General features: G+C 38.5%; 1 protein-coding gene across 6 annotated transcripts in view; it reads right to left on the bottom strand.

Moving 5' to 3' along the window:
* NBEA (neurobeachin) overlaps positions 1-27,565 on the bottom strand; it is a 1,002,985-nt gene that overhangs the window by 769,406 nt on the left and 206,014 nt on the right. For all 6 annotated transcript variants that reach the window (XM_036298874.1, XM_036298876.1, XM_036298877.1 and 3 more), the window contains exons 11-13: positions 21,668-21,776; positions 3,994-4,146; positions 3,176-3,344 (exon numbers count right to left, since the gene is read on the bottom strand). In XM_036298874.1, the coding sequence (XP_036154767.1) occupies positions 3,176-3,344; positions 3,994-4,146; positions 21,668-21,776 (431 nt within the window). The remainder of the gene's footprint in view (positions 1-3,175; positions 3,345-3,993; positions 4,147-21,667; positions 21,777-27,565) is intronic.

The raw sequence follows: 27,565 nt of genomic DNA, 5'->3' as shown, positions 1-27,565 counted from the left end.
AAGAACTAATACGATTTCTATGTAATTATTTCCAAAACTGAAATCCTAAATCTTCATGAGAAGATATCAAAGAGATGCAAATTAAGGGATATTCTAAAACTTAATTTGATTGTATTAGTCAAAAATATCAAGGAAATGCTGAACAAACTATTCCACATCAAAGAATATTAAAACACCAAGGCAACTAAGAGCAATAAAATAACCTCCATTGGGAATCAGAAGGGGGAAATGATTCATTTTTTTCCCCCAGAAAGGATATTATTGGGATAACTGAATTAATTTCAATTGGATCTCTGGATTAGATTATAGTATTTTTTTTAATGTCAATTACCTGATTTTATGGTTGCCTTTGGTTATATAAGTGAAGCCCTTATGTTTTAGGAAATAAACAGTAGGATATTTAGGGGTAACAGGGCATCATACATACAATTTATTCTCAAATGATTAAACAATATGCATATGTATGTGTTTACATTTACAAAAAGTATAGAATGATAAAGTCTATGTGGTAAAATGTAAGATATTAGGAAATATGGTTTCCTGTCCAATTATTACAAATATACCATAAATTTGAAATTATTTATTTGAAGCAGAAATAAATGTATGAAAATATGATTTTCCTAATTAAAGAAAACTCTATCAGAGGTAGTGTTTAAGAACAAGTGCTCTAAGTCAGAGAAACATGATTCAAATTTTAGTTCTCTAACTTTTCCCCCCAATCTACAAAATGTGAGTGATATTAATAAAATAGTTATATTTAGATATAGTACTACGTGCATGTGTAAATATGTATATAGAATATATTACATATAAACTATTTAAAAATTAACATGTAAAAAGCTTAGCACAGAACACAATCGTTGTGAACATTCGGTAGATTTTAGGCATTATTGAGTTGTAAAAAATAGAAAAAGACATAAAGATAGAATAATATATCTGAGTGCAAATATCACAACTTTTAGAGTCCCATCAATAAAAGACATAAAAGCAAGCTGATAAGTGAATATTAAAATAGTGAAATGCTATTTTGCCCTATCAAAATTTTTTTATAAAACGATGGATTTGCAATGCTATTATGAATATGCTGAGAAAAGCACTCTAACATACTACTGGTGAAATTATAAACTGGTATAATATTTCTGAAAAAAACTGACTATTTATTATGAGACCCTTTCTCAGAAATTCTAAACAAATCAAAGGTAGAGGTAAGTAATAATGTACAATGAAATCAATCACTGAATTATCTGTAGATTTGATTACTTATGGAATCAAAACTTTAGAAATAGGTAAATGGCACATCCTCTTAGAATACTATGCAGAGCTAAGAAAACAAAAACATGCAAAAATCAAGAAAACCTTCATTCTTTAAGAGTTTAAATATTTCTCAGATTTATTCAATGAGAAATAGTGGAAGAACACACACCAAAATTGTAAGTTAATTCCTGAGGTTTGGGTTATGAATAATTTTTCTTTTATATTATTATATTTTCTATGATAAGTATGTATTTTTATATAATTAGAAAATAACTGTCAGTGTATTTTAAACAACCCATTGCAGTGAATAATTAGCTTCTACTATACTTGTAAGAAACTGTGAAGTTGGGAAACAAATATAAAGGACTTAAATGTACGACAGGAAACCATAAAAATTCTAGAAGAATCCAAAGGCAACAAAATCTCAGACATATGCCGAAGCAATTTCTTCACTGATACAGCTCCTAGGGCACTTGAAACGAAAGAGAAAATGAACAAATGGGACTACATCAAAATAAAAAGCTTCTGCACAGCAAAAGAAACCATCAACAAAACAACGAGAAAACCCACTGTGTGGGAAAACATATTTGCCAATGTCATATCTGATAAGGGCCTAATCTCCAAAATTTATAGGGAACTCATACAACTTAACAAAAAGAAGATAAACAATCCAATCAAAAAATGGGCAAAGGACCTAAATAGACACCTTTCAAAAGAGGACATTCAGAAAGCCAAGAGACATATGAAAACATGCTCAAAGTCACTAATCGTCCGAGAGATGCAAATCAAAACAACAATGAGGTACCATCTCACACCTGTCAGACTGGCTATCATCAACAAATCAACAAACGACAAGTGCTGGAGAGGATGTGGAGAAAAAGGAACACTTGTGCACTGCTGGTGGGAATGCAGACTGGTGCAGCCATTATGGAAGACAGTATGGAGTTTCCTTAAAAAACTGAAAATGGAACTCCCATTTGACCCTGTGATCCCACTTCTAGGAATATATCCCAAGAAACCAGAAACACCAATCAGAAAGGATATATGCACCCCTATGTTCATAGCAGCACAATTCACCATAGCTAAGATCTGGAAACAGCCTAAGTGCCCATCAGTAGATGAATGGATCAGAAAACTGTGGTACATCTACACGATGGAATACTATGCTGCTCTAAAAAGGAAGGAACTCTTACCATTTGCAACGTCATGGATGGAACTGGAGAGCATTATGCTAAGTGAAATAAGCCAGTCAATGAAGGAAAAATACCACAAGATCTCACTCATTCATGGATAATAGAGACCATTATAAACTTTTGAACAATAATAGATACAGAGGCAGAGCTGCCTCAAACAGATTGTCAAACTGCAGCAGGAAGGCTGGGGAGGGTTGGCGGGCAGGAGGGAGGGGGGTAAGAGATCAACTAAAGGACTTGTATGCATGCATATAAGCATAACCAGTGGACATAAGACATTGGGGGATAGGGGAGGCTAGGGGACTGTCTAGGGCGGGGGGATAAAATGGACACATATGTAATACCCTTTGTAATACTTTAAGCAATAAAAAAAAAAAAAGAAAGTAAACAATTTCAAAATGTTGAAAGAATATCAGAATTCATGGGTCATGACCAATATCATTCATCTGTTTTTAATATTATGAATATATTTCCTTAGTCACAATAAGTATATAGGATACAAGATAGAATATTATTTATTTTACCTGTCCTTTTTTCTAAAAATAGTTTAATATTGCAGAAATATAAACTTCTTGACCAAAAAAAATTTCAATATAGCAATTTACTATATAAGAAAGACAAAAGTTGAGTGATATTTTCATAACCAAGCATATCTGTTAACTATAACAGTACTCAGAACATAGACCAATCATAGTACAGTGTAATGTACAGATAAGGATTATACTTACCTAATCCTTTAGGTGTAATGCCACTACTGTCAGCAGGATTAATGACCCAGTAGTAATATTTTAATGTGTGCATTAGCTGTAACACTGTTCCTACTCTGCGTATGGTAGTATAAATGGTAGCAGTTCCAATAAATTCAGCAGACAAATAAGTGTATAGAGAAAGCTGAACCTAAATCACAAAATATTAACAGACCATTAAAATAAATTTTTAAAGTTTGAAGTGTTTATATTATACATATCCACTCTATTCTAATTTAAATGAAAATTAGTAAAGGCCTAGCAAGTAGCATATATTATGAGGTTAAAAATAAATATTTAGGATTATCAAATTGTTTAAAAAGTCAATTAGATGAAAGCCTAAATCAAAGTACAATTCAGCAGCTCAAAAAGCACAGAATGTCAGATAGTTATGTCATATTTGCAAAAAGTACATATTATTGTCATATATCTTAAAAGTCTGATGCAACTTCAAAATATCGTAACCCATTGCCACAATATGTGAAGTCTAACCATGTAAATAGAGAAAAGATAAGTCAAACACCTTGTTGAAATAGTGAACAAACTTCAGGGTTGAGATTAGCACTATAATGAACATAATAAACTGTGATAAAAGTCAGAATTTAAACATATATACAAAAAGTTATGTGGAAGATTTGAAAATTGCAAAAGGCAGCTCAAAATCATAAAATATGTCCCAGAGCGCACAAATTTCATGCACTGGGCCTCTAGTTACTTATAACATTACAAAAAAAATAAATAAAATAAAATAAAATAAAATAAAATAAAATAAAATAAAATAAATGAGAATAAATTTATACCTTTGCAGGTGTATGTATCCAGATGGCTGGGTTGAATAAAATATGATCACAAAGCTGCTTCAGCAAAGGTGCTCCATGAGATAATCCATCAAGGTATTTTGCAAAGGATAAAAATTGCTCTAGGACAGCTCTAGTTATATGAACTCGTGAGGACTGAAGAAAGAAAACAGAAATTCAAACTAAAACTATGCATAATACCAAAGTATAAAATTGTTGACTAAACATAAATACATACTAATTTTTCATATGCTATCACTAGTACTTTAAATACAAAATTAAAAAATTTTAAATTTCTTTTGATATTTAAATTTTAATTTTATTTGGAAACTTAGAATTTTAAGATAATTCTGTAAATGATAGTTTGTTATCTGAAGCTCTTTCTAGGATAACAGCAGATATAGGTAAATATCTGTTTAAAAATACCACTTAATTCAAGCTAAATAAATAAAATATGTTATGAATAATAAATTGTTTTATTCCTTTTTTGTAGAAATTGATGGGGGAAAATTAAAAAAACACAAAGTTTAAAAAATTAATATCATGATAATACATATACATACAAAAAAAGTTATTAGTAAAGAGAACTGCTTTTGCTAACTCCAACACACAGGGAAAATAAACTGATGTTACCATTCTACTGAAACCTTTCTTCAAAGTTACAAATGAGTTACACCAAGCACAGCATAAAATTTCTTGACCTATCCATAGTATTTGCTTGAAAATATTGTCCTCCTTTGGCATTCATGAGCCTCAGATTACTCCTAAGTGTCCTTTACTTAAAACATGGAAACTGCTGAAGGTTATTTATTTGGAACTTTCTTCTGAATAAATATACTCTCCCTAGATATTTTAGGCTTCCACAGATTCATATAACAAATCTCTTTGCTGAGCTCTCCCATCAAGAATTTTCAACTGCCATCACCAATACATAACCTGTAACCAATAGTATTTAGGTAAATGATAGATTTTCCAAAATTCAAATCAAACCTTAAAGCTTCACTGTCCAATAGAGTAGTCACTAGTCATATGTCATTACTAAGCCCTTGAAATGTGTCTAGTCCAGCCGTGGGCAAACTACGGCCCGCGGGCCGGATCCGGCCCATTTGAAATGAATAAAACTAAAAAAAAAAAAAAGACCGTACCCTTTTATGTAATGATGTTTACTTTGAATTTATATTAGTTCACACAGACACTCCATTCATGCTTTTGTTCCGGCCCTCCGGTCCAGTTTAAGAACCCATTGTGGCCCTCGAGTCAAAAAGTTTGCCCAACCCTGGTCTAGTCCAAAGTGAAATGTGCCATAATTATGTACATCCTGGACTTTGAAGAGTTAGAATGAAGAAATAATGCAAAATACCAATTACTCTTTTTCATATTGATTATATGTTGAAGTGGAAATATTTTGAGTATACTAGATTAAATCAAATATATTATTAAAGTTAACTTCACCAGAGAGGAGAACCAAGACGGCGGCATAGGTTAATGCCGGAGTTTGCTGCCTTGAACATCTACTTCAAAAGTGAAACTAAAAAACGGAACGGACATCACCCAGAACCACAGGAACGCTGGCTGAGTGGAAGTCCTACAACTAGGAGGAAAGAGAAACGCATACGGACACTCAGAGGAGGCGCAGTGCTGAAGTCAAATTCTGAGGTGTGGAGTGCGCGGAGCGGGCTGGCGGTGGAGGGCGTGGTTGGCGTTTTCAATCGGGAGGGAGTCGCAGACTCTGAGCTCCAGATACAGGCGAGTCTTTAGGGACCCAGACTCAAACGGGAGAAGCGGGACTGTCTGGCTTCGGTCAGAGCGAATGCAGCTTTCTCTCCGAGCTTTGCAGCGGGTGCTGGGACTCAGAGAGGCAGAGCCCCAGGGGACAGGACTGAGAGCCGCCATAACTGCTCTCTCCGGCCCACCCTGTTGATCCTGTGCGACCCGCCCTGCCCAAGCCCTGCACAGAGGCCTCAGGCAAAGGCTAGATTAGCACCTCCCTAGAGGACAGAAGTTCTCTCACTGCAGACACAGCTGATTCTCATAGCCACTTGGCCTGGAGGTCAAACCCTCCCTGGTATTAGCTACAACAATCAAGGTTTAACTATAAGACTGCGAACAAAGACCACTAGGGGGTGCACCAAGGAAGCATAACAAAATGCGGAGACAAAAAAACAGGACAAAATTGTCAATGGAAGATATAGAGTTCAGAACCACACTTTTAAGGTCTCTCAAGAATTGTTTAGAAGCCGCCGATAAACTTAATGAGATCTACAAGAAAACTAATGAGACCCTCGATGTTATATTGGGGAACCAACTAGAAATTAAGCATACACGGACTGAAATAACGAATATTATACAGACTCCCGACAGCAGACCAGAGGAGCGCAAGAATCAAGTCAATGATTTGAAATGCGAGGAAGCAAAAAACACCTAACCGGAAAAGCAAAATGAAAAAAGAATCCAAAAATGCGAGGATAGTGTAAGGAGCCTCTGGGACAGCTTCAAGCGTACCAACATCAGAATTATAGGGGTGCCAGAAGATGAGAGAGAGCAAGATATTGAAAACCTATTTGAAGAAATAATGACAGAAAACTTCCCCCACCTGGTGAAAGAAATGGACTTACAGGTCCAAGAAGCGCGAAGAACCCCAAACAAAAGGAATCCAAAGAGGACCACATCAAGACACATCATAATTAAAATGCCAAGAGCAAAAGATAAAGAGAGAATCTTAAAAACAGCAAGAGAAAGAAACTCAGTTACCTACAAGGGAATACCCATACGACTGTCAGCTGATTTCTCAACAGAAACTTTGCAGGCCAGAAGGGAGTGGCAAGAAATATTCAAAGTGATGAATGCCAAGAACCTACAACCAAGATTACTTTATCCAGCAAAGCTATCATTCAGAATTGAAGGTCAGATAAAGAGCTTCACAGATAAGGAAAAGCTAAAGGAGTTCATCACCACCAAACCTGGATTATATGAAATGCTGAAAGGTATCTTTTAAGAAGAGGAAGAGGAAGAAAAAGATAAAGATACAAATTATGAACAACAAATATGCATCTATCAACAAGTGAATCTAAGAATCAAGTGAATAAATAATCTGATGAACAGAATGAACTGGTGATTATAATAGAATCAGGGACATAGAAAGGGAATGGACTGACTATTCTTGGGGGGGAAAGGGGTGTGGGAGATGCGGGAAGAGACTGGACAAAAATCGTGCACCTATGGATGAGGACAGTGGGTGGGGAGTGAGGGCGGAGGGTGGGGCGGGAACTGGGAGGAGGGGAGTTATGAGGGGGAAAAAAGAGGAACAAATGTAATAATCTGAACAATAAAGATTTAATTAAAAAAAATAAATAAATAAAGTTAACTTCACCAGTTATTTTTTACTGGAAAATTTTATGCATAATCAAACTTGTATTATAGTTTAATTGAAAATGCTACCCTAGAGAATAATTTCAGTAGAAAATATTAAAGAGGAAAAGGTGTTCAAAAAAGCTAATAAGAACTCAAATGTCAAAAAATGTATCTACCTACACAAATTACTTCTTCTTCATCTAGTGATCATGTTCGTAGTATCACCAGCCTCCCCAAGGTAGTAAAATCACCTACCACTCAACCCTAAATCACAGGTCATATTACACCTTTATCTCTATTATCCACTGATTAAAGTCAAACTATCAGTATAGGATTATTAAGGTATGATATTACCTACATTCATCATGCTTGTAACAAGGACAACTCAATAAATTTGATTTAAGCATGCCATGCATTTTCATACTTCTACATAAGAAATCTACAAACTCAAATGATTACAATATGCAAGTAGTCAACAACAATATATCAATCAGGGTAGGAGACAATGAAGAGCAGTGAAGAGAAAAAGATGGGGGCCGACAGGACAGTAGGGAGGGAGAGAGTGTGAGTAACTAAAGGAGCAAGAGGAGCATGTGTGGATGTTTATGGTGTGTTAGTGGAGGAGTAAGGGGCAGTTAGATATCACAGGAGGCCAGGGGACTGGCAGTTTGGACTCTCCTAGATGGGGAACCCCTGCTACTGCCTTGGGCACTCCCAGGCTGGCACTGCTTTAGCGGGGAGCCAAGGCCATCTTGAAGAGGAGAGCAACGGAGGCCCAAAGTGCAGCCACACCAACACCCAGATGGACCTCCAACAGCACTACCAGACTTGTACACTGATTCACTTGCCAGCCATAACCTGTGTGGAACGACCACCGTGCCCCGGCAGTGAAGAGCGCAGTATAGCTTGGCAGGTCCTAAGACAGACCTCCCAAGCTGTGGCTCCTCGCAGAAGCCCAAACCCAGTGTCCCAGGAGCCCATGCTTCAGGTATGCACTGTAAGTGCAAGCCAGGGGTACCCCTCGCCCGGCTCCATCACTGGTTCCAGTACAGAGCCAAAGACCAGTGCGCCCCCACCCCAGCACAGACAGCTATCAGTAGGCACGTGCTCAGCCCCAGACACAGATAGAGCTGTCATCTGGGGCATGCCTTCCCTAGGCCAGATCAGAGCTGCTGGTGCGACCTGTTTTCCCCAGCCACAGATCACAGGACCACATTGCATGTGTGCTGCCAGAGGGTCCTAGGGCATCATTCTGACTTGGATGCTGGGCCGCACAGTGAATTGCATGCCAGAGGGCTCTGGGGCATCACAGGGAGTCACACACTAGAGGAACTGTGCATGGACACCACCGACCCCGAGAATCTGAAGTGGACAACTGAGGGACCAGTACCGAGGGAGAAGGGGGTACAATTAAGAGTAGAGACAATGCAGGTGTGAAACTCAGGCAGACCCAGCCTTTGGTCTAGGGAGTTCAAAATCATTGAACCACTAGGATCTTCAACCCCTCGACCTCAAACAGGAAGCCCAGGGCAAAAAGAGACAGCAAAAATGGCAAGGAAAATAACAACCAAAGGATATTAACACATTGTATGTGGGAAACGTATTTATACGTTTTACGTATTTATACATTTTACCAGTGTAGTAGAGCGCGGGACACGTATTAATACTTTTTTTTATAGACTAGCGGTAGAATGCAGGTAATGTATAAATACGTAAACTAAAGTTATTGTAATTTTACTGAACGTTGCCATTTGTGCAAAAAATTAGCAAAAAAGGCCCGTGCCACCTGTTAGCGCTCGATAAAAACTACCTGCAAACAATGTGTTAACAGAAGAATCACCAGAAAAGGAACTAAACGAAATAGAGGAAAGTAATAAGTCAGAGAAAGATTCAGAATAAGGGTAATAAAGTTGCTAAACCAGCTGAATGAGAATATAAACATATGTAAGAATCAAGAGGAAATAAAGAATGATATAGCTACAATAAAAAACACAATGGAAAGGTTTCAACAGTAGATTAGAAGTGGAGGACCAAATCAGTGAGCTAGAAAACAGGGTAGAAAAATACACCCCCTGTGAACAGCAATTGGAGAGAAAAATTGGAAAGCAGGAGGAGAGCATAAGAAACCTATAGGACAACATGAAAAAAAGCAACACGTGTATAATAAGGGTGCGAGAAGGACAAGATGAGGAGCAAGGATTAGAAAACCTATTTGAAGACATAATGACAGAAAACTTCCCTGATTTGGGAAAGAAAAATGTCTCATCAGCACAGAGAGTCCCAAACAAGATGAAGCCAAAAAGAACCACAGCAAGACACATGATAATTACTATAGAAACCTTTAACTACAAAGATAAAACCATAAGCGCTGCAAAAAAGAGACAAAGAGTTACCTACAAGGGATCCCCACAGGCCATGCTGAGAGATCCCACTGGTGCACAGGTGCACTGGGCCTCTAGTAATCCTATAAAATTCAAAATGAGCCTTAAAGCTTAACTTTACATGATAATTTTGTTGTTGTTGTTGTTGTTGTTTTTTAAATATATTACTTTATTGATTTAAGAGAGGAAGGGAGAAGGAGAGAGAGATAGAAACATCAATGATGAGAGAGAATCATTGATCGGCTGCCTCTTGCACGCCCCCTACTGGGGATCGAACCCGCAACCCAGGCATGTGCCCTTGGCTGGAATCAAACCTGGGACCCTTCAGTCCGCAGGCTGACGCTCCATCCACTGAGCCAAGCCAGCTAGGGCTACATGATAATGTTTTAAGAAGATAAAGTAAACGGTTCTAACAAATAGCTGAGTGACTACAAGAGACAGAGGGACAAAAACAAATATTTGAGTAAAAACAAAACAGCAAGAATCGGGCTCTCATTTTAAAGGAACTTTAATGAAAAGAATATAATACTTTCAAATTCTAAAATACTATTAATGGATAGGAGAATACAATTAAATAAGAGATCAGTGGATATTTAAATCTTCAGCCAGCTCCTTCACTTGTTGTAATTTCACACAGCTTATGTAATATACTAGAGGCCCGGTGCACAAAAATTTGGGCACTCGGGGGGGAGGAGGGGTCCCTCAGCCCAGCCTGTACCCTCTCGCAGTCTGGGACCCCTAGGGAGATAACGACCTGCTGGCTTAGGCCTGCTCCTGGGTGGCAGAGGCAGGCCCAATCCCTAGGTGCAGGCCCTGGTCGGGCTCAGAGCAGGGCCAATTGGGGGGTTGGGGCATCGCCCCCTGTCACACTCAAGGCAGGGTCGATGGGGAGGTTGCGGCGCCACCCCCCGTCACGCAGAGAGCAGGGCCAATCAGGGGGTTGGGGCACTACCCCTGTCACGCACAGAGCAGGGCCCATCAGGGGGGTTGGGGCTCCGTACCCTGTCACGCATGGAGCAGGGCAAATCAGGGGGTTGGGGCGCTGGCCCCTGTCATGCACAGAGCAGGGCCTATCAGGGGGGCTGGAGCTCCATACCCTGTCACGCACAGAGCAGGGTCAATCAGGGGAATGGGAGCTCCCCTCTGTCACGCACAGAGCAGGGCCCATCAGGGGTTTGGGGAGCTCCCCCCTGTAACGCACAGAGCAGGGCCGATCAGGGGGGTGAGGAGCTCTCCCCTGTCACTCACAGAGTAGGGCCGATAGGGGAGTTGGGGCACCGCCCCCTGTCACACACACAGCAGGGCGGATCAGGGGGTTGGGGTGCCACACTCTATCACCCACAGAGCAGTGCTGATCAGGGGATTGGTGCGCCGCCACTGTCACACTCAGGGCAGGGCCGATGGGGAGGTTATGGCTCTACTGTCACACACAGAGCAGGGCCCATGGAGGGGGTTGGGGTGCCGCACCCTGTCACACACAGAGCCGCAGGTCAATAAGGGGGTTGGGGAGCTCCCCCCTATCAGGCACAGAGCAGGGCTGATCAGGGGGTTGGGGCACCTTCCCCTGTCACGAACAGAGCAGGGTGGATAGGGAGGTTGTGGCCCCACCCCCGTCACACACAGAGCCGCAGGGCTATCAAGGGTTTGGGTGCTGCCCCCTGTCATGCTGATTCCGGTGCCGGGAGGCCTAGCAGCTCCGCTGATCCCAGTGCTGGGAGGCATATTACCCTTTTACTATATAGGATAGAGGCCTTGTGCATGGGTGCGGGCCGGCTGGTTTGCCCTAAAGGGTGTTCTGGATCAGGGTGGGGGTCCCCACTGGGGTGCCTGGCTAGCCTGGGTGAGGGGATGATGGCTGTTTGCAGCTGGTCACACACCTTTCAGGGTGGGGGTCCCCACTGGGGTGCCTGGCCAGTCTTGGTAAGGGTCTGAGGGCTGTTTTCAGGCTGGCGGGTGACTGAAGCTCCCAACTGCTCCTTTTTTTCTTTTTTTTTTTTATTCTGGGCCAGCTTTAGCTCTGGCTCCAGCTCTGAGGCCTCTGCTGCTGAAAGCAGGTATCTGGTTTGTTTGGGTTCTATAATCGAAACTCTGTATCAAATCCAGCTCTGAGATCCCACTGACTGAAAGCAGGTTTCTGGGGTTTTGTTTAGCTTCTATATTTGTAACAATATTTCAAACTGCAAGCTCAGAGGCTGGTAAAGCAGGCGGGGAAGGTTGAAGTGCTCCATAACTGAAGCAAGCAAGCCTCATGTTCGCTTCAAGCTGCCTGGCTGCCGGCCACCATCTTGGCTGGCAGTTAATTTGCATATCTCCCTGATTAGCTAATGGGAAGGGTAGCGGACGTATGGCTAATTCCATGTTTCTCTTTTATTAGACAGGATTCCATTCTTATTCAGTAATAATAGGTTCAAGAACATTCATATTTTGGCAAAATAAAACAAAATACATTAAAAATTTTTCACGAAATTCTAAATATGATGAATATCAAGGCATCTCATCAGAATACCTTCTTTGATATCTTACAGATTCTAGACTACCTTCCTTGATAATAATGTAATACCTTTCCAGACAAGGAGATAAAGGTAAGACAGTTAATCATTAACTTGTTATCAGTTGATGATAAAATAGAAATGGAATCTTTATTATCTACTAGAGGCCTAGTGCACGAAATTCATGCACAGGGGTCAGGTGGGTTCCTTCAGCCCAGCCTGCACCCTCTCCAAACCGGGAACCCCTCGGGGGATGTCTGACTGATGGCAGTAAGGAATCCCTCTCGCAATCCGGGACCACTGGCTCCTAACTGCTCACCTGCCTGCCTGCCGGATCACCCCTAACCCCTCTGCCTGCCTGCCTGATTGCCCCTAACCCCTCAGCCTGCCTGTCTGATCACCCCTAATCACCTCTGCTTGTCTGCCTGATGCCCCTAACTGCTCCGTTGCCGGCCTGATAACCCCTAACTGCTCTCCCCTGCCAGCCTGATCGCCCCTAACTGCTCTGCCTGCCTGCCTGATTGCCCCTAACCGCCTCTGCTTCGGCTCCGCCACCATGGCTTTGTCCAGAAGGACGTCCAAAAGATGTCCGGTTTATCCAGTCTAATTAGCATATTACCCTTTTATTAGTACAAATACTATTCACCTGGCAGCGGATTATTTAAAAATAAAACAGTATAGCCCTAAATGGTTTGGCTCAGTGGATAGAGCGTCAGCCTACAGACTGAAGGGCCCTGGGTTCAATTCCCATAAAAGGAATATGCCTGGGTTGCAGATTTGCTGCTCAGTATGGAGCGTGCAGGAGGCAACCAATCAATGATTCTCTCTCATCACTGATGTTTCTATTTCTCTCTCCCTCTCCCTTCCTCTCTCTGAAATCAATAAAAAACAATATACATCTTAAATAAATAAATATATAAAAACAATCATCTGAGAAAGCATATTCTTTTTAGGTAATCAAAGAAGCATGTAAGTGCATTTCATTTATTCAACAAATATCTATTGTCAGACACCCTTTTAGGTGCTGAAGACACAACAATAAGGTGAGGAAAAAATATATTTTCCCTGCTTTCATGAATCTGAAAACTACATTCTAGTGCAGCCGTGGGCAAACTACGGCCCGTTTGAAATGAATAAAACTAAAAAAAAAAAAAAGACCGTACCCTTTTATGTAATGATGTTTACTTTGAATTTATATTAGTTCACACAAACACTCCATCCATGCTTTTGTTCCGGCCCTCTGGTCCAGTTTAAGAACCCATTGTGGCCCTCGAGTCAAAAAGTTTGCCCACCCCTGTTCTAGTGAAAGGAGCTAGAAAATAAACAATTTTTTAAAAATATCAGAATAGTACTGTAAAAATTAGCAGGGTAGACAGATACTGATGGTCAGGGAAGGGTTACTATTCTATTTAGAGTGATCATGGAAGCCTTTTCTGATAAGGTGTCAGGAGCAAAATCTTGAATGAAGTGTATAATCAAACCATGTGTGTATCTATGGAAAGAATGATCTAAAGTGATGGGGGAGGGGCAGGGAGGGAATGCAAAAGTGCTGTGATGGGCACATGGCTACCATTTTAGCTTTTACAAGAAAGGCTAAAAGGCCTCTTTATTACCTATTAGTCAGTAATAATATATTCAAGAATATTCATATTTTGGCAAAATACATTAAAAGTTTTTCATGAAACAGTCTAAATGTGATGAATATCAAGGCCCCTCATGTGACTACAAAAGAAATGGGAAAAAGGAGAATGTTAAATATATGTTATCAGAAGTAAGAAATTTGTGAATTTACTATAAAAAGGATAGACTTGTAAGATATGGCACATTTTAGTCTGACTGCAAGTGAAAAATGGACTATGGGTAACCAATGGTGAAAGATGGCAATTTGAACTAAGATAGTATCAATGTACTAGAGGCCTGGCACACAAAATTCTTGCATGTGTAGGGTCCCTAGGCCTGGCCTGTGATGAGGGCCAATCTTCCCAGGTTGCCAGCAGCCGGCCCCGCCCCCTGCTGCCAACACCAGTCGCCCTGTATTTGGGGCGACTGGCAGTGTGATCAGGGCCCCAAATCCTTGCACCCGCCTTGGTCTGATGCTGCCTACAACTGCTGCCACCCACCCCGTTCCCTGTTCCCCATCGGGCAATCAGAGCTTGCCAGCTGGGGGGAGGGACCAAGAGGTAGGCTGGCAGCTCCAGTTTTGAGTGTCTGCCCCCGGTGGTCAGTACAAATCATAGCGACCAGTCATTCAGCCATTCGATCTATTTGCATATTACGCTTTTATATACGCTTTGCATATTGATATAGAAAGGTGTAGAATAGTAAGTATAAAGTAGTTATTGATTCGGGCTATGTTTTGATACTAAGCAATACAATTTGCTGAGAATACAAATTTACTGTGTGAAAAAGTAGAGTCAAAAAGGATTAACATTGCCCTAGCCAGTTTGGCTCAGTGGATAGAGCATCAGCCTGCAGATTGAAAGTTCCCAAGTTCGATTCTGGTCAAGGGCACATGTCCGGGTTGCAGGCTCAATGATCAGAAGGGGGCGTACAGAAGTCAGCCAATCATTGATTCTCATCATTGATGTTTCTATCTCTCCCTCTCTCCTCTGCTCTGAAATCACTAACAATAAAAATAATAAATTTTTTAAAAAAGAAAAGAAAATGCTCTTAAAAAAAGGATTAACATTTTTGGTCTGAAGTACTTGTTGAATGGTGTTATTGTTAACTAAGAGAAGACTGAAGGATTAAAGGTTAGGAAGGAAAATAAAAAGTAAGTTTGGATAATTATATTTATGAAGCTTATTAGACATCCATCTGAAGCTGAATATGAGAGATTAGCAGTCAAAGGAAAGATTGTGGTTTGAGATATATGTTTGAGAATATGTAGTATTTACAGGATAATGAAAGTTAAGGGAATGGTAAACTCAATTAAATGTAAACAGAAAAGTAAAAAGGTTTCCAGGATTTGATAATAAGATACTACAATCTTTAGAATTTAGAAACAAGGGGAGGAACTACAAAGAGAGAATAAAAAAGTCCAAGGAGGGAAGAAGAATCAAAGAATACTGTCACAAAATACAATTGAAGAAAGCATTTCAAGGAAAGAATGTTAAACTGAAATATTATTAAAAGGTCAAGTTAGATGTAGACTGAGAATCATAAAGTAAGAATATGAAGCCTACTGGTGACACAGCCATTTTAAGGGAAGTAAAGAGATGAAAATTGGTTCGAATGGAAATGAATTTAAGACTAGACAGGATTCCAGGAATATAAGAATGGTTTCACATTTGAAAATCAATGTAATTCACTAAACCAATAAAAAAATGTAGAAACATTATAACTATCTCAAATAATGCAGAAAAAGCACTTGACAAAATTCAATACCTGTTTTCGATAAAGAAAACTCTTAGCAAACTTGAAATAGTTTCTTAATTTGATTTTTAAAAATCAACAAAATGTAATTTATAGCCTATATCTTACTTAGTGGAAAATTATTGAAATCTTTGCCCATGAAATCTGAAATAAGTTAGGAAAGCCCACCATTACAACCTCTACTTGACACTATACTGAATGGCTTAGATAGTACAGGTAGTCAAGGAAGGGGCCGGGGCATAAAAACCATTAGAAACAAAAAAATTGTCATTCTCAGATATATAATTTATAAAAGAATTTTTTAAAAAATCTACAAACTACTAGGTTTAATAGAGGAATAGCAAGATCAGTATATAAAAGATCAATATAAACACCAATTGTATTTCTACATACCAATGACAAATTTAAAAAAAAAAAGGAAATTTATAAAACCTCAACTGTCTAGGAAAAAATCCAGCAAAATTTTTCTACACAGAAATCAAGAGACCTAAATAAACAGAATGATATAAGAAGTGTATGAAATGAAAGATTCAATATAAACATCAATATAATACAATAAAAATCCTAGGAAATTTTTTTGTGTGTGTGAAAATTGAAAAGCTGATGTATATGCTCAAGCAGAGACCCAAGAATAGCCAAGGCAATTTTGAAAAACAATAACACTAGATGGCACACTATGAGGTATCAAAATAATGTTGTACTGGATCAAAGATAAGAAAAAAGACACACAATAGTAAGATTTTGGAAATGACCTAATGTACACATGGTCACCCAGTTATTTATTTACATATATATACATGGAGAGACAGGGTGAGAGCGAGAGAGAGAGAGGGAAAGAGAGAGAGAGAAATAAATTTTGCCCTTTATACTTTATACCATATACAAAATGCAACTGGAGGTTGACTATAAATCTAAATGTGAAAAGTAAAACATAATTTTGAGTCTTATGGCTTTGGCATACATAAGAATCCAAAATGGGTTAATCATAAAAGAAAATGAAAACTTTACATATATTAAAGTTAAGGACTTTTGTTCATTAAAAAATACCATTAGGAGAGTGAAAAGGCAAGCCACAAAGGAAGAGATATTTGCTACATATTCAACAAAGGAGTCCTATCTGGGATATATACAGAAGTTCCACAACTTAATAAGAAAATGATAGACAATCCAAATGAAAAAGGGCAAACACTGCAGGTTTTAATGAAAGAATATAACCAAAAAGACAATAAATATATAAAAACTAGAGGCCTGCTGCATGAAATTCATGCACGGTGGGGGGGGGGGGGGATGTCCCTCAGCCCGGCCTGCGCCCTCTTGCAATCCAGGACCCCTCAGGGGATGTTGGGCCTAAACTGGCAGTCGGATATAACTCTCGCAATCCAGGATGCTACATGCACCAGTGACCATATTTTTCATACAGGTGAAAGGCATCTTGCTGTTTTATGGCAGTTACATTTTTTTTTGCCCTGATTATAAAAAATAGTACATAACATGATCCTTCTGAGGCAGTCGTACCATTTTCCTCATCTTATAGGTGGAAAAACTGAAGCAGAGAGAAGTTGAGTAATTGGCTTTGTCACACAGCTATAAGTGTCAGAATCAGGGCTGACTACAAAATGTGCAAGCCAGAGTCCATGCATGTCATTGCTGCATTATCCTGTTTTTCCAATGTTAGAGTAGCCTTGTCAGGTTTTAATTTTTAAATCTAAGAGACTGCTCCCAATATATATAGGGTAGGGTCCCTAGACCTGACCAGTGATCAGGGCCATCTGTGGAGCAACCTGCGGGCAGAGCAACTGGGGGGCCCCTCCTGGCACCCACCTTGGCTGGTGGCCTGGAGCCACCCACTGGCTGGCAATACCCCCAATTGCTTCTGACGATAACCTCCCTCTCGGGGAGGCAGTGCGTGTCATAGAGACTGGTCGTTCTACCAGTCATTCTGCCATTTGGTCAATTTGCACATTAGGGTTTTATTATATAGGACTAGAGGCCCGGTGCACAAAAAATTGTGCATTTAGGGGGGGGCAGGAGGGGGGCCCTCAGCCTGGCCTGTGCCCTCTCGCAGTCTGGGACCCCTCGGGACATAACGACCTGCTGGTTTAGGCCTGCTCCCGGGTGGCAGAGGGCAGGCCCAATCCCTAGGTGCAGCCCCTGGTCAGGCTCAGAGCAGGGCCGATTGGGGAGTTGGGGCGCCGCCCCCTGTCATGCACAGAGCAGGGCGTATCGGGAGGTTGCAATGCCACCCTCAGTCACGCTCAGGGTAGGGCCAATTCGGGGCTTGGGACACTGCCCCCTGTCACACTCAAGGCACGGTCGATGGGGATGATGTGGTGCCACCCCGTCATGCAGAGAGCAGGGCCAATCAGGGGGTTGGGGCGCTGCCCCCTATCACTCAAAAAGCAGGACCCATTAGGGGGGTTGGGGAGCTCCCCCCTGTCATGCACAGAGCAGGGTCGATCAGGGGGTTGAGGAGCTCCCCCCTGTCACTCACAGAGTAGGGCCGATAGGGGAGTTGGGGCACCGCCCCCTGTCACACACACAGCAGGGCGGATCAGGGGGTTGGGGCGCCACCCTCTATCACCCACAGAGCAGGGCCGACCAGGGGGTTGGGGCGCCACCACTGTCACACTCGGGGCAGGGCTGATGGGGAGGTTATGGCTCTATCCCATCACACACAGAGCAGGGCCCGTGGGTGGGGGGTTGGGGCGCCGCCCTCTATCACCCACAGAGCAGGGCCGATCAGGGGGTTGGGGCGCCGCCACTGTCACACTCAGGGCAGGGCCAATGGGGAGGTTATGGCTGCACCCTGTCACACACAATCCGCAGGGCGATCAGGGGTTTGGGGTGCTCCCCCGTCATGCACAGAGCAGGCTGATCAGAGGGTTGGGGCGCCTTCCCCTGTCACGAACAGAACAGGGCGGATAGGGAGGTTGTGGCCCCGCACCCTGTCACACACAGAGCCGCAGGGCGATCAGGGGGTTTGGGCGTTGCCCCCTGTCACACTGATCCCGGTGCCGGGAGGCCTCTCAGCTCTGCTGATCCCAGTGCTGGGAGGCCTCACGGCTCTGCTGATCCGGGTGCTGGGAGGCATGTTACCCTTTTACTATATAAAATAGAGGCCTGGTGCACGGCTGGGGGCCGGCTGTTTGCCCTGAAGGGTGTCCTGGATCAGGGTGGGGGTCCCCACTGGGGTGCCTGGCCAGCCTGATTAAGGGGATGATGGCTGTTTGCAGCTGGTCACACACCTTTCAGGGTGGGGGTCCCCACTGGGGTGCCTGGCCAGTCTCGGTGAGGGGCTGAGGGCTGTTTTCAGACTGGCGGGTGACTGAAGCTCCCAACTGCTCCTTTTTTTCTTTTTTTTTTTATTCTGGGCCAGCTTTAGCTCTGGCTCCAGCTCTGAGTCCTCTGCTGCTGAAAGCAGGTATCTGGTTTGTTTGGGTTCCATAATTGAAACACTGTATCAACTCCAGCTCTGAGATCCCGATGGCTGAAAGCAGGTTTCTGGGGTTTTGTTTAGCTTCTATATTTGTAACAATGTTTCAAACTGCAAGCTCAGAGGCCGGTAGCGGCAGGCGGGGAACGTTGGAGTCCTTCGTCACTGATGCAAGCAAGCCTCATGTTCACTTCAAGCTGCCTGGCTGCCTGCTGCCATCTTGGCTGGAAGTTAATTTGCATATCTCCCTGATTAGCCAATGAGAAGGGTAGCGGATGTACGGCTAATTACCATGTTTCTCTTTTATTAGATAGGATGCTAAACTTAATTTGTTATTAGAGAAATGCAAATGATAACACAAAGTGATCTACAGAATGGATCACTACCTTTGGAAATCATACATCTAATAAAGAATTAGTATATAGAATAAAAACTCCTACAACTCAATAATAAAAAAGACAACTCAAATTATTTAAAATTGGCAAAAGTTCTAAATAGACATTTCTCAAAAATATGTATAAATAGGCAATATGCACATAAAGAAATGCTTATCATTAGATATCAAAGAAAGGTAAATAAAAACTAATATGCCATTTCACACCTACTAAGATGGCTAGAATAAAAAAAATACAATAGCTTATAAGAATGTAAAATGGTAGAGCTACGTTGGAAAACAGTCTGTCAATTTCTTAAATAAATATAAAATAGGACCCTGAAAATCAACTTATAGGTAAGATAATTGATTTTTCTTCTTCCCAAGAGAAATGAAAACATATGTCTACACACAAATTTGTATATGACCATTCATGGCAGCATTATTTATAATAGCCAAAAGATAGAAACAATACAAATATCCATTGACAGATGAATAGATAAAGAAAATGCAATAAATACATACGATGGAGTATTGTTAAGTCATAAAAAGGAACGAAGTTCTGATATATGCTACAACAATGAATCTTGTAAATATTATGCTTAGTGAAATAAGCCATTTACAAAAGGACAATACTATATGATTCCACTTAGAAGAAATATCTAGAATACATAAGATCACAGAGACCAAGAGTAGATTACAGACCGCCTAGGAGCAGGGGTATTGAAGGTAATACAGAAAATTGGCAAAAGCATAAATAAGCACTTCACATAAGCGAAACAATGAATGTCCAATATATATATATATATATATATATATATATATATATATATATACACACACACACACACACACACACATATATACATATATATATCCAATATTATTCAAAATAAAAAAAATGCAAATAGAAACCACAAGAAAATATTTTTTTAAATATATTTTATTGATTTTTTACAAGGAGGAAGGGAGAGGGATAGAGAGTTAGAAACATCCATAAGAGAGAAACGTCGATCAGCTGCCTCTTGCACGCCCCCTACTGGGGATGTTCCCACAGCCAACATACATACCCTTGACCGGCATTGAACCTGGGACCCTTGAGTCTGCAGGCCAATGCAGCCACTGAGCCAAACTGGTTAGGGCAAGAAAATATTTTTACCCACTAAATTGACAGTATTAAGGGCATTAATTCCAAGAAAGAGAAAATACTGAAGTCTATTTTATTTTAAGTGTTTTCACAATATTTCTAATTTTAAGCTAAGTTTTAGTGTAAAAAAAAATGCTCACTTTAGCCCTAGCCAGTTTTGCTCAGTATATAGAGCAGTGATGGCGAACCTTTTGAGCTCAGCGTGTCAGCATTTTGAAAAACAATAACTTAACTCTGGTGCTGTGTCACATATAGAAATTTTTTGATATTTGCAACCATAGTAAAACAAAGACTTACATTTTTGATATTTATTTTATATATTTAAATGCCATTTAACAAAGAAAAATCAACCAAAAAAATGAGTTCACGTGTCACTTCTGACACGCGTGTCATAGGTTCGCCATCACTGGTATAGAGCATAGGCCTGTAGACCGAAGGGTCCCGGGTTTGATTCCAGTCAAGGGCACATATCTTGGTTGCAGGTTCCTCCCTGGCTCGGGCCCTGGTCAGGGCTCATGTAGGGGGAACTAATCAATGTCTCTCTCTCACATCAATGTTTCTCTCTGTCTTTCCCTCTCTCTTCCACTCTCTCTGATTATCAATGGAAAAATATCCTTGGGTGAGGATTAAAAAAGAAAAAGCTCTTTAAAATTATGATGATAAGACATTAGTAAATAAATAACAAGTTTATGTAAGGAGTAGTTCCTGATAGTTACTGTGTCATGTGCAGTTATGTGGAAAATGCATTTTATAGATTCTCATTCATGTAAAATGTAATTTCAGATAAATCTAGGCAATTATCAATACTCGAGATATAGGAAACAGCTTTCCATAATTAAAAAAGAATTAAGAACAAACTTATAACTTTGAAGAAAAGCAGGTGAAATATTTTTTTTTAGTTTCTATTTTCACTCAGAGTTTCTTAATTATATAAATTTCTAACCCAATTTAGTTCAATGTCTACACTTACATCTAGGTGCATAATATAAAAAATGTTTATGAATTAGCCTAAAATATAGCCTCTGTACAGTTAATGGAAAAGGAAACTATAGAAAAACTATAATTAGTGATTATCAATTGTCCATCTTTGAAGGCTACACAATAAAATCATCATTATATATCACTTACCTTTTCAAGCAAGTAGCCAATGACTAAAAAGCCTTTTCCACCCAGCATCTGTTCTTGCATGGCTACCGAACTTTTAAGCAGTTCAACCAGGAAAGCCAAAAGAGTAGCACTGCATATAAAGTACAGATAATTTCATTATATAACCATCAACTGTTGATTAAAAATAGTGTTCAATTTCAATATTTTTATGACAAAAGACAACCACGTTTAAATCAAATCTGTTTTGCTGACAATGACTATTATACCTTATTTATACAATAATATATTTCTTACAAACATGAGAAAACTAGTTTCATCTATTTAAAATTAAATATCATAAATCAAGAAATAACTGTGTAGATTTTTTTATGTTCCAAGGCAAAACATCTAAGTTTATCTATACACATATATATTCCCTGTTTCAAGTAAATTTAACATAAGACACACACCCCAAAATGTCACTTCATCATAATAAAGACTTTATCATAATATTTCTTTAAGGAACAGGTTATCTTAGAGAATTTTAAATAGGTATACAAGATTGTTTTGGAAGAACACACTGACTTTTTCAATAAACCTTTCATTTAGACCTATTTTTATTACTTTATTTTAAGATATCCAGAGAGGAAGTGCCCGGCTAGCTCAGTCGGTAGAGCATGAGACTCTAAAGATATCCAGAGAGCCCTGGCCAGAAGGGTTCAGTGGTTAGAGCGTCAGCTTGTACACTAGAGGATCACAGGTTCAACTACAGGTCATGGGCACCTACCTGACCTACCTGGGGGTTGTAGGTTTAACCCCTCCCCAAATCCCCACTCCCCCATCCCCCACTCCTGTCCTCAGTCAGGGTACATGCGGGACGCAACCAACCAATGGATGTGTCTCTCACACTGATGTTTCTCTCTCTCTCTCTCTCTCTCTCTCTCTCTCTCTCTCTCTCTCTCTCTCTCTCCTCCCTCACCCTCCCTTCCACTCTCTCTAAAAAAAAAATCAGTGGAAAAAATATCCTCACTTCTGGGTAAGGGTCAATAAAAAATATATATCTGGAGACAAATGAAACATGTTACTTATGTCCCTAAATGCCCTCAGGAAAGTTCATGAGAGCAGAGAAAAGAAATGATTTATGTAATATTAAAATGAAAAGTGACAATAACACAATGTATATACAACACATAAAAGCACATAAAGATATGAGCCAGACAAACATAAAACACTTGATGTGGTAACTGAATGAAGAAACAAAAGAAAAACAAAGTATTACAATTAATTAAGCTGTGGTAATATATTACTTCAGAAAGTTACATAGAACAATTTTCAAACAGCAGCATTCATACATGACAATATTTCTAGTTATATGTTACCATAGTTTATAGCAATAAATGATATAAGCCAGACTTTACCACCTATTAAAATAATATCTATTTAAAGTGCTTTACAAGGACCCTAAATTCCCTATTTATATTCACAAGCATGGGTAAAGCCTCAAATTTCTAAAAATATTTTAATACACAAGTACTCATGCCTAAATAAATTAAGAAAATCTGGTAATGAGGAAAACTTGAAAATTACTAAGGCCCCTAAATTATCTAAAGTTATTATATTCTCTGGAGTTATTAAAAAAATATATTTTTGTAAAAAATATCCAGAGAGCCCTGGCCGGCAGGGTTCAGGGTTTTGAGCGTCATGGGCACTTACCTGACCTACCTGAGGGTTGCTCTTCTGATTTCAATAAAAATTACAAACAATACTTTTCTCTAACAGTGAGGTTATACTTGTTCAAATTAGAAAAGGATTCTCATAAAAATAATTAACAAAAATTATCATTATTGTAAAAATCAATCATTTAACAGATTTCAGCTAGAAAAAAATATATAGTACATTTGAAAACAAAGTACTTCATTACAGGAAATTAAAATTCTATTACATTATTTGGCCCTGTATCTTTAAACCACAAAAACAAGTAAACTAGTATTACAAATCAATGATATTGTTTTATTCTGTCCTAAAAACCAAAGGTAGATATTTACAAGAAAAACACAACTCCCAAGGAATTCCTTGGGATTTTTTAAATGTTTCTGTAAAAAAAGAACAGCTATTAAAAGCAATCTAGTCCATTTTAAATGAATTGTATCAATAGTCAAAGCCACTTCACAAATAACTGCTTAAGTACTATTATACATAGTACTTCTGCCTACATGTTTGAAAAGAATGAAGACAGCGATTGCAGAGAGATCACACAATTTCCTAATCTGTTCATGGAATTTTAACCTACATCTGAGTTAGTGATTTAGAGAGGAAGATGACTAGGATTCCTAAACATCAGCACTGCCAAAAAGACCAAAAAAGCATCACTATGGTCCCTATGGTCCATAAAAAAATGCACAAAGTATTTCTTATGATAAATCTTCCTCCTGTGTAGACCCATATAAAATTAAAAGGATGCCATAGATTTTCTTATTCTTTTATGTCAGAAAGACAACTCTTTCTCAAACATCTAATGAATTAACTCAAGACTTCTAAACACACTAGAGATTCATTACAAAACCAGAAATATTAATTTTATTTTCCCAAAATCTTAACACATGATATAATACCCATATAATATTAATTTCACTTCAATTTTAACTATGACAAAAATTGAAAAGTCAAATTCATTCACTAACAAAGGTATTATTCATTTATACCTAAGACCCAATGCAATAGCAATGCCATATCTTTTTTAAGTCTTTAAAATAGATATATTTGACATGGTAGATGTAATAGTAAAGAGATGGCCATCTTCGAAGAGGTACATTTTCAAACATAATTTAACAAACTTACCAGTAACTAAAATGCATCGGATTGCTGCAGGGCTCACAATAAACTTGCAAAATTCTGTGTACTGCCATACAAAATTTCTCTCCATTCTTGCCTATTTCCAACTCCCCTAGATACAAAGGCAAATATAAAGGATACTTCAGCCCATTCCTATATCTCCTACATACCACTTCCTGTCTAGACACATCAGTTCAACTGTAGAGGATCTAAATATATAGGATAAATCAAAAGTAAGTATCTGTGTCAGCCAAAACGAGAAAATCTCTTGAAAAGTGTAGCAATTGCTAGAAAGAGATGTTCACAGAATTTTTTTACTTGATAGATAAAAAGTACTCTGATTTTTATCTCATAAGGTAAAACTGCTAAACTTTTCAAAAGACATTGTAACAGATGTTCTGTACGTAGCAATTCCACTTCAGAAACAGTTAATGGGTTTTTAATTCTGTCTCCGTTAATGGAAAATAACACTAAATATTTTTAGGGTTATATCTTAAAAATAATAACAATCTTCCAATTTTTAATAAGCTTCAAGTAAACTAGGAAATAATATTTATTTCAAGTGATATACTTATAAAGGCCTAGACCTTAGGAAAATTGAAAAAATAGTATAATACATTTAACAAGTTACTATGTTTATTAAAATGTCCAGAGCTTTCTGGCCCATATTATCTTAAAACACACACACACACACACCAGTCTTGGTCCATTAACACCAAATAATTTTAATAACTGTGTAAAAATATAACTAAATTCTGTTTCTAATAAAAAAATATGACTATATTTAGGTTCCATTAAAATTTATATAACTATAGATTTTTACTTGATTTTAATATTATTTTATTATTTGAGGTACTTTATTTAAAGATAAAATATATCATAAAGATAGACCTACTTTATTACTGAAATGATTAATATTAAATATATAACCTAAGTTTCAGTTCAAAAGCAGTTCTTAGAATATAGAAAGTCACTTTTCAATTTGCTTTGTACAAGCAAGTACCTCAATTTGATGAGTTGTTTAAATATATTAAGAATGGAATTAAAAGTGTTAAAATAAAATATTCTATATTCATTCAGAAATTCAACACATCCCTTTATAAAAATTTGTTTTTAATCTTTAAAAAACACTCACTACAAGCAAAGTAACTGTCAGAATAAATTCAGAAGTAGATTAAGTCCTAATAAGATTTAAGGTGCCAGTAAGGGGAGGGAGAGTCTTTTGGCTTTTTCATAAAGTTTCATGTCTTAGGTATTGAAATAGATTGAAATCTTGCAAAAGATAATTAAACTTATATAAAATATCTAATACTATAGTTTTAATGCTAATTTTTTCCACTACAAAGCTCTTTGGAGATGAGAGTGATCATAGCAAGAATAAAACTGTAAAAGAAATCAACTCAAGTCCAACTCAAGATAATTTTACACTCAACACAATTTCCAGCAACATACACACAAAAAAAATCTCACAGTAAGTTAGAAGAGTTAAATTTTTTCACAGTTCAAAATTAGAAACGCCCAAACCAAAAGTTTCCAACTCCAGGTACATTTAGCTGTCACTTTTAGACAATATATTCCTGAAGATGCTATCTCAAAAGACTATTGCCTACCTGCCTACATATGCAATGAATCCTGGTACACAAACTGTTACATTCATCAAATAAGACAACAAGTGGAGATATATGCTAAATTAAGTAAAATACACTTATCTGCAAGTCAAAAAAAGAAAAGAGTGAAATGCAGCACAATAAAATGTAAGGATGGATGGAATACACTGGGTAGCACATGAAATCACTGAGCCTGCACTTCACCATGAAAACTCTCCTCTGTAATCTCTCTCTTTTCTTTCAACCTGCTACGAGATAGGTAGCCATTCAATTGCTACCACTATCATGGCTATTTAAGAGCATTCTTGAAAGGCTCTATTAAAAGTTTGTCAAGCTGTAACACATTTTTACCTTATTTTGGTAACAATCTTTGATTTTATATTTCATTAGCCTATTTTATTTCTGACAAAATATATTCATAGCCAAAAAAATCAACGTTTATTAAAGTGTGATTGAAAGGTATAACAATTTGTCTTATCAAAGAAACAAAATTTAAAAATTTGATCATGTAAATGAATTATAAATCCGTTATGACATAATGTGTTATTACATAATATCTATCAGTATTTACATAGTTTGAGAACAAGAGTCTCTTGATCAGCTCCATTCATATCTATAAAATGGCTGATAGATATTAACTGAAAAGGCTCTAATGTAAAACAAAACAAAACAAAAAAACTCTCAAAACCTAACAGTGTGCAATTTAACCTCAAATGACACACTGCCACTTCAATGCTCTACTAGTAAATGCCCTAGTCTATTTATGAAAACCTTCCTGGACATGTAACAAGTAGCAGCACCACTATAATAATACATGAATACTTTAGAAATTTGATGCTGTAACTTCCTAGACTTAAAAAACAACAACTAAATTTCAAAGAAAAAATAGAAAGATTGTAACTACACATGTGTTACATGTGTTAATCTTAACTATATATGTAATGCCCTTCATAATGAAAGCATGCTACTGCAGGGAAGCCAACTGGTCAGTGCTTTATCTGGTGCTGGCTTTACTTTCAGCCAACCCTCAGCCTATTTAACAGAAGCAGGATTAAAAATATACCCTAGAAGTGCTGAAATTACAAAATAAAGGAAAAAATGTTTAAACAGCTTATTACACAGAAAGCTGAAATAATTATTTGACTCTAGGTATATGGTATGGCAAAAGTAGGTTTACAGTTGTGAGTATGGGAAATGCAGAGTTCATTCTTGTATTGTTATTTATCATTGAATTATTTTCCATATGAACAACTGTAAACGTACTTTTGCCCACCCTGTATGCCCAATAATTTTCTATTATGTTTATCATTAATTATCTTTTTAAGTGATCTATACAGTAAAACTAACCTGTTTATTTTATGTGTATATGTAGAGTTCTGAGAATGTTAGATATATAGATTTGTATAATCTCACCAAAATCAAGATAGATACCAGTTACATCATATCAGAAATACTCATTTATCCTATCCCTTTACATCTTTATAAGCCAGTCTCCCAACAC

The sequence above is a fragment of the Myotis myotis genome, unplaced genomic scaffold, assembly GCF_014108235.1.
Source record: "Myotis myotis isolate mMyoMyo1 unplaced genomic scaffold, mMyoMyo1.p scaffold_m19_p_3, whole genome shotgun sequence".
Taxonomy (NCBI): Eukaryota; Metazoa; Chordata; class Mammalia; order Chiroptera; family Vespertilionidae; genus Myotis; species Myotis myotis.
Note: the sequence above shows the minus strand (reverse complement) of the source record. Positions and strands in the feature narration are given on the sequence as shown.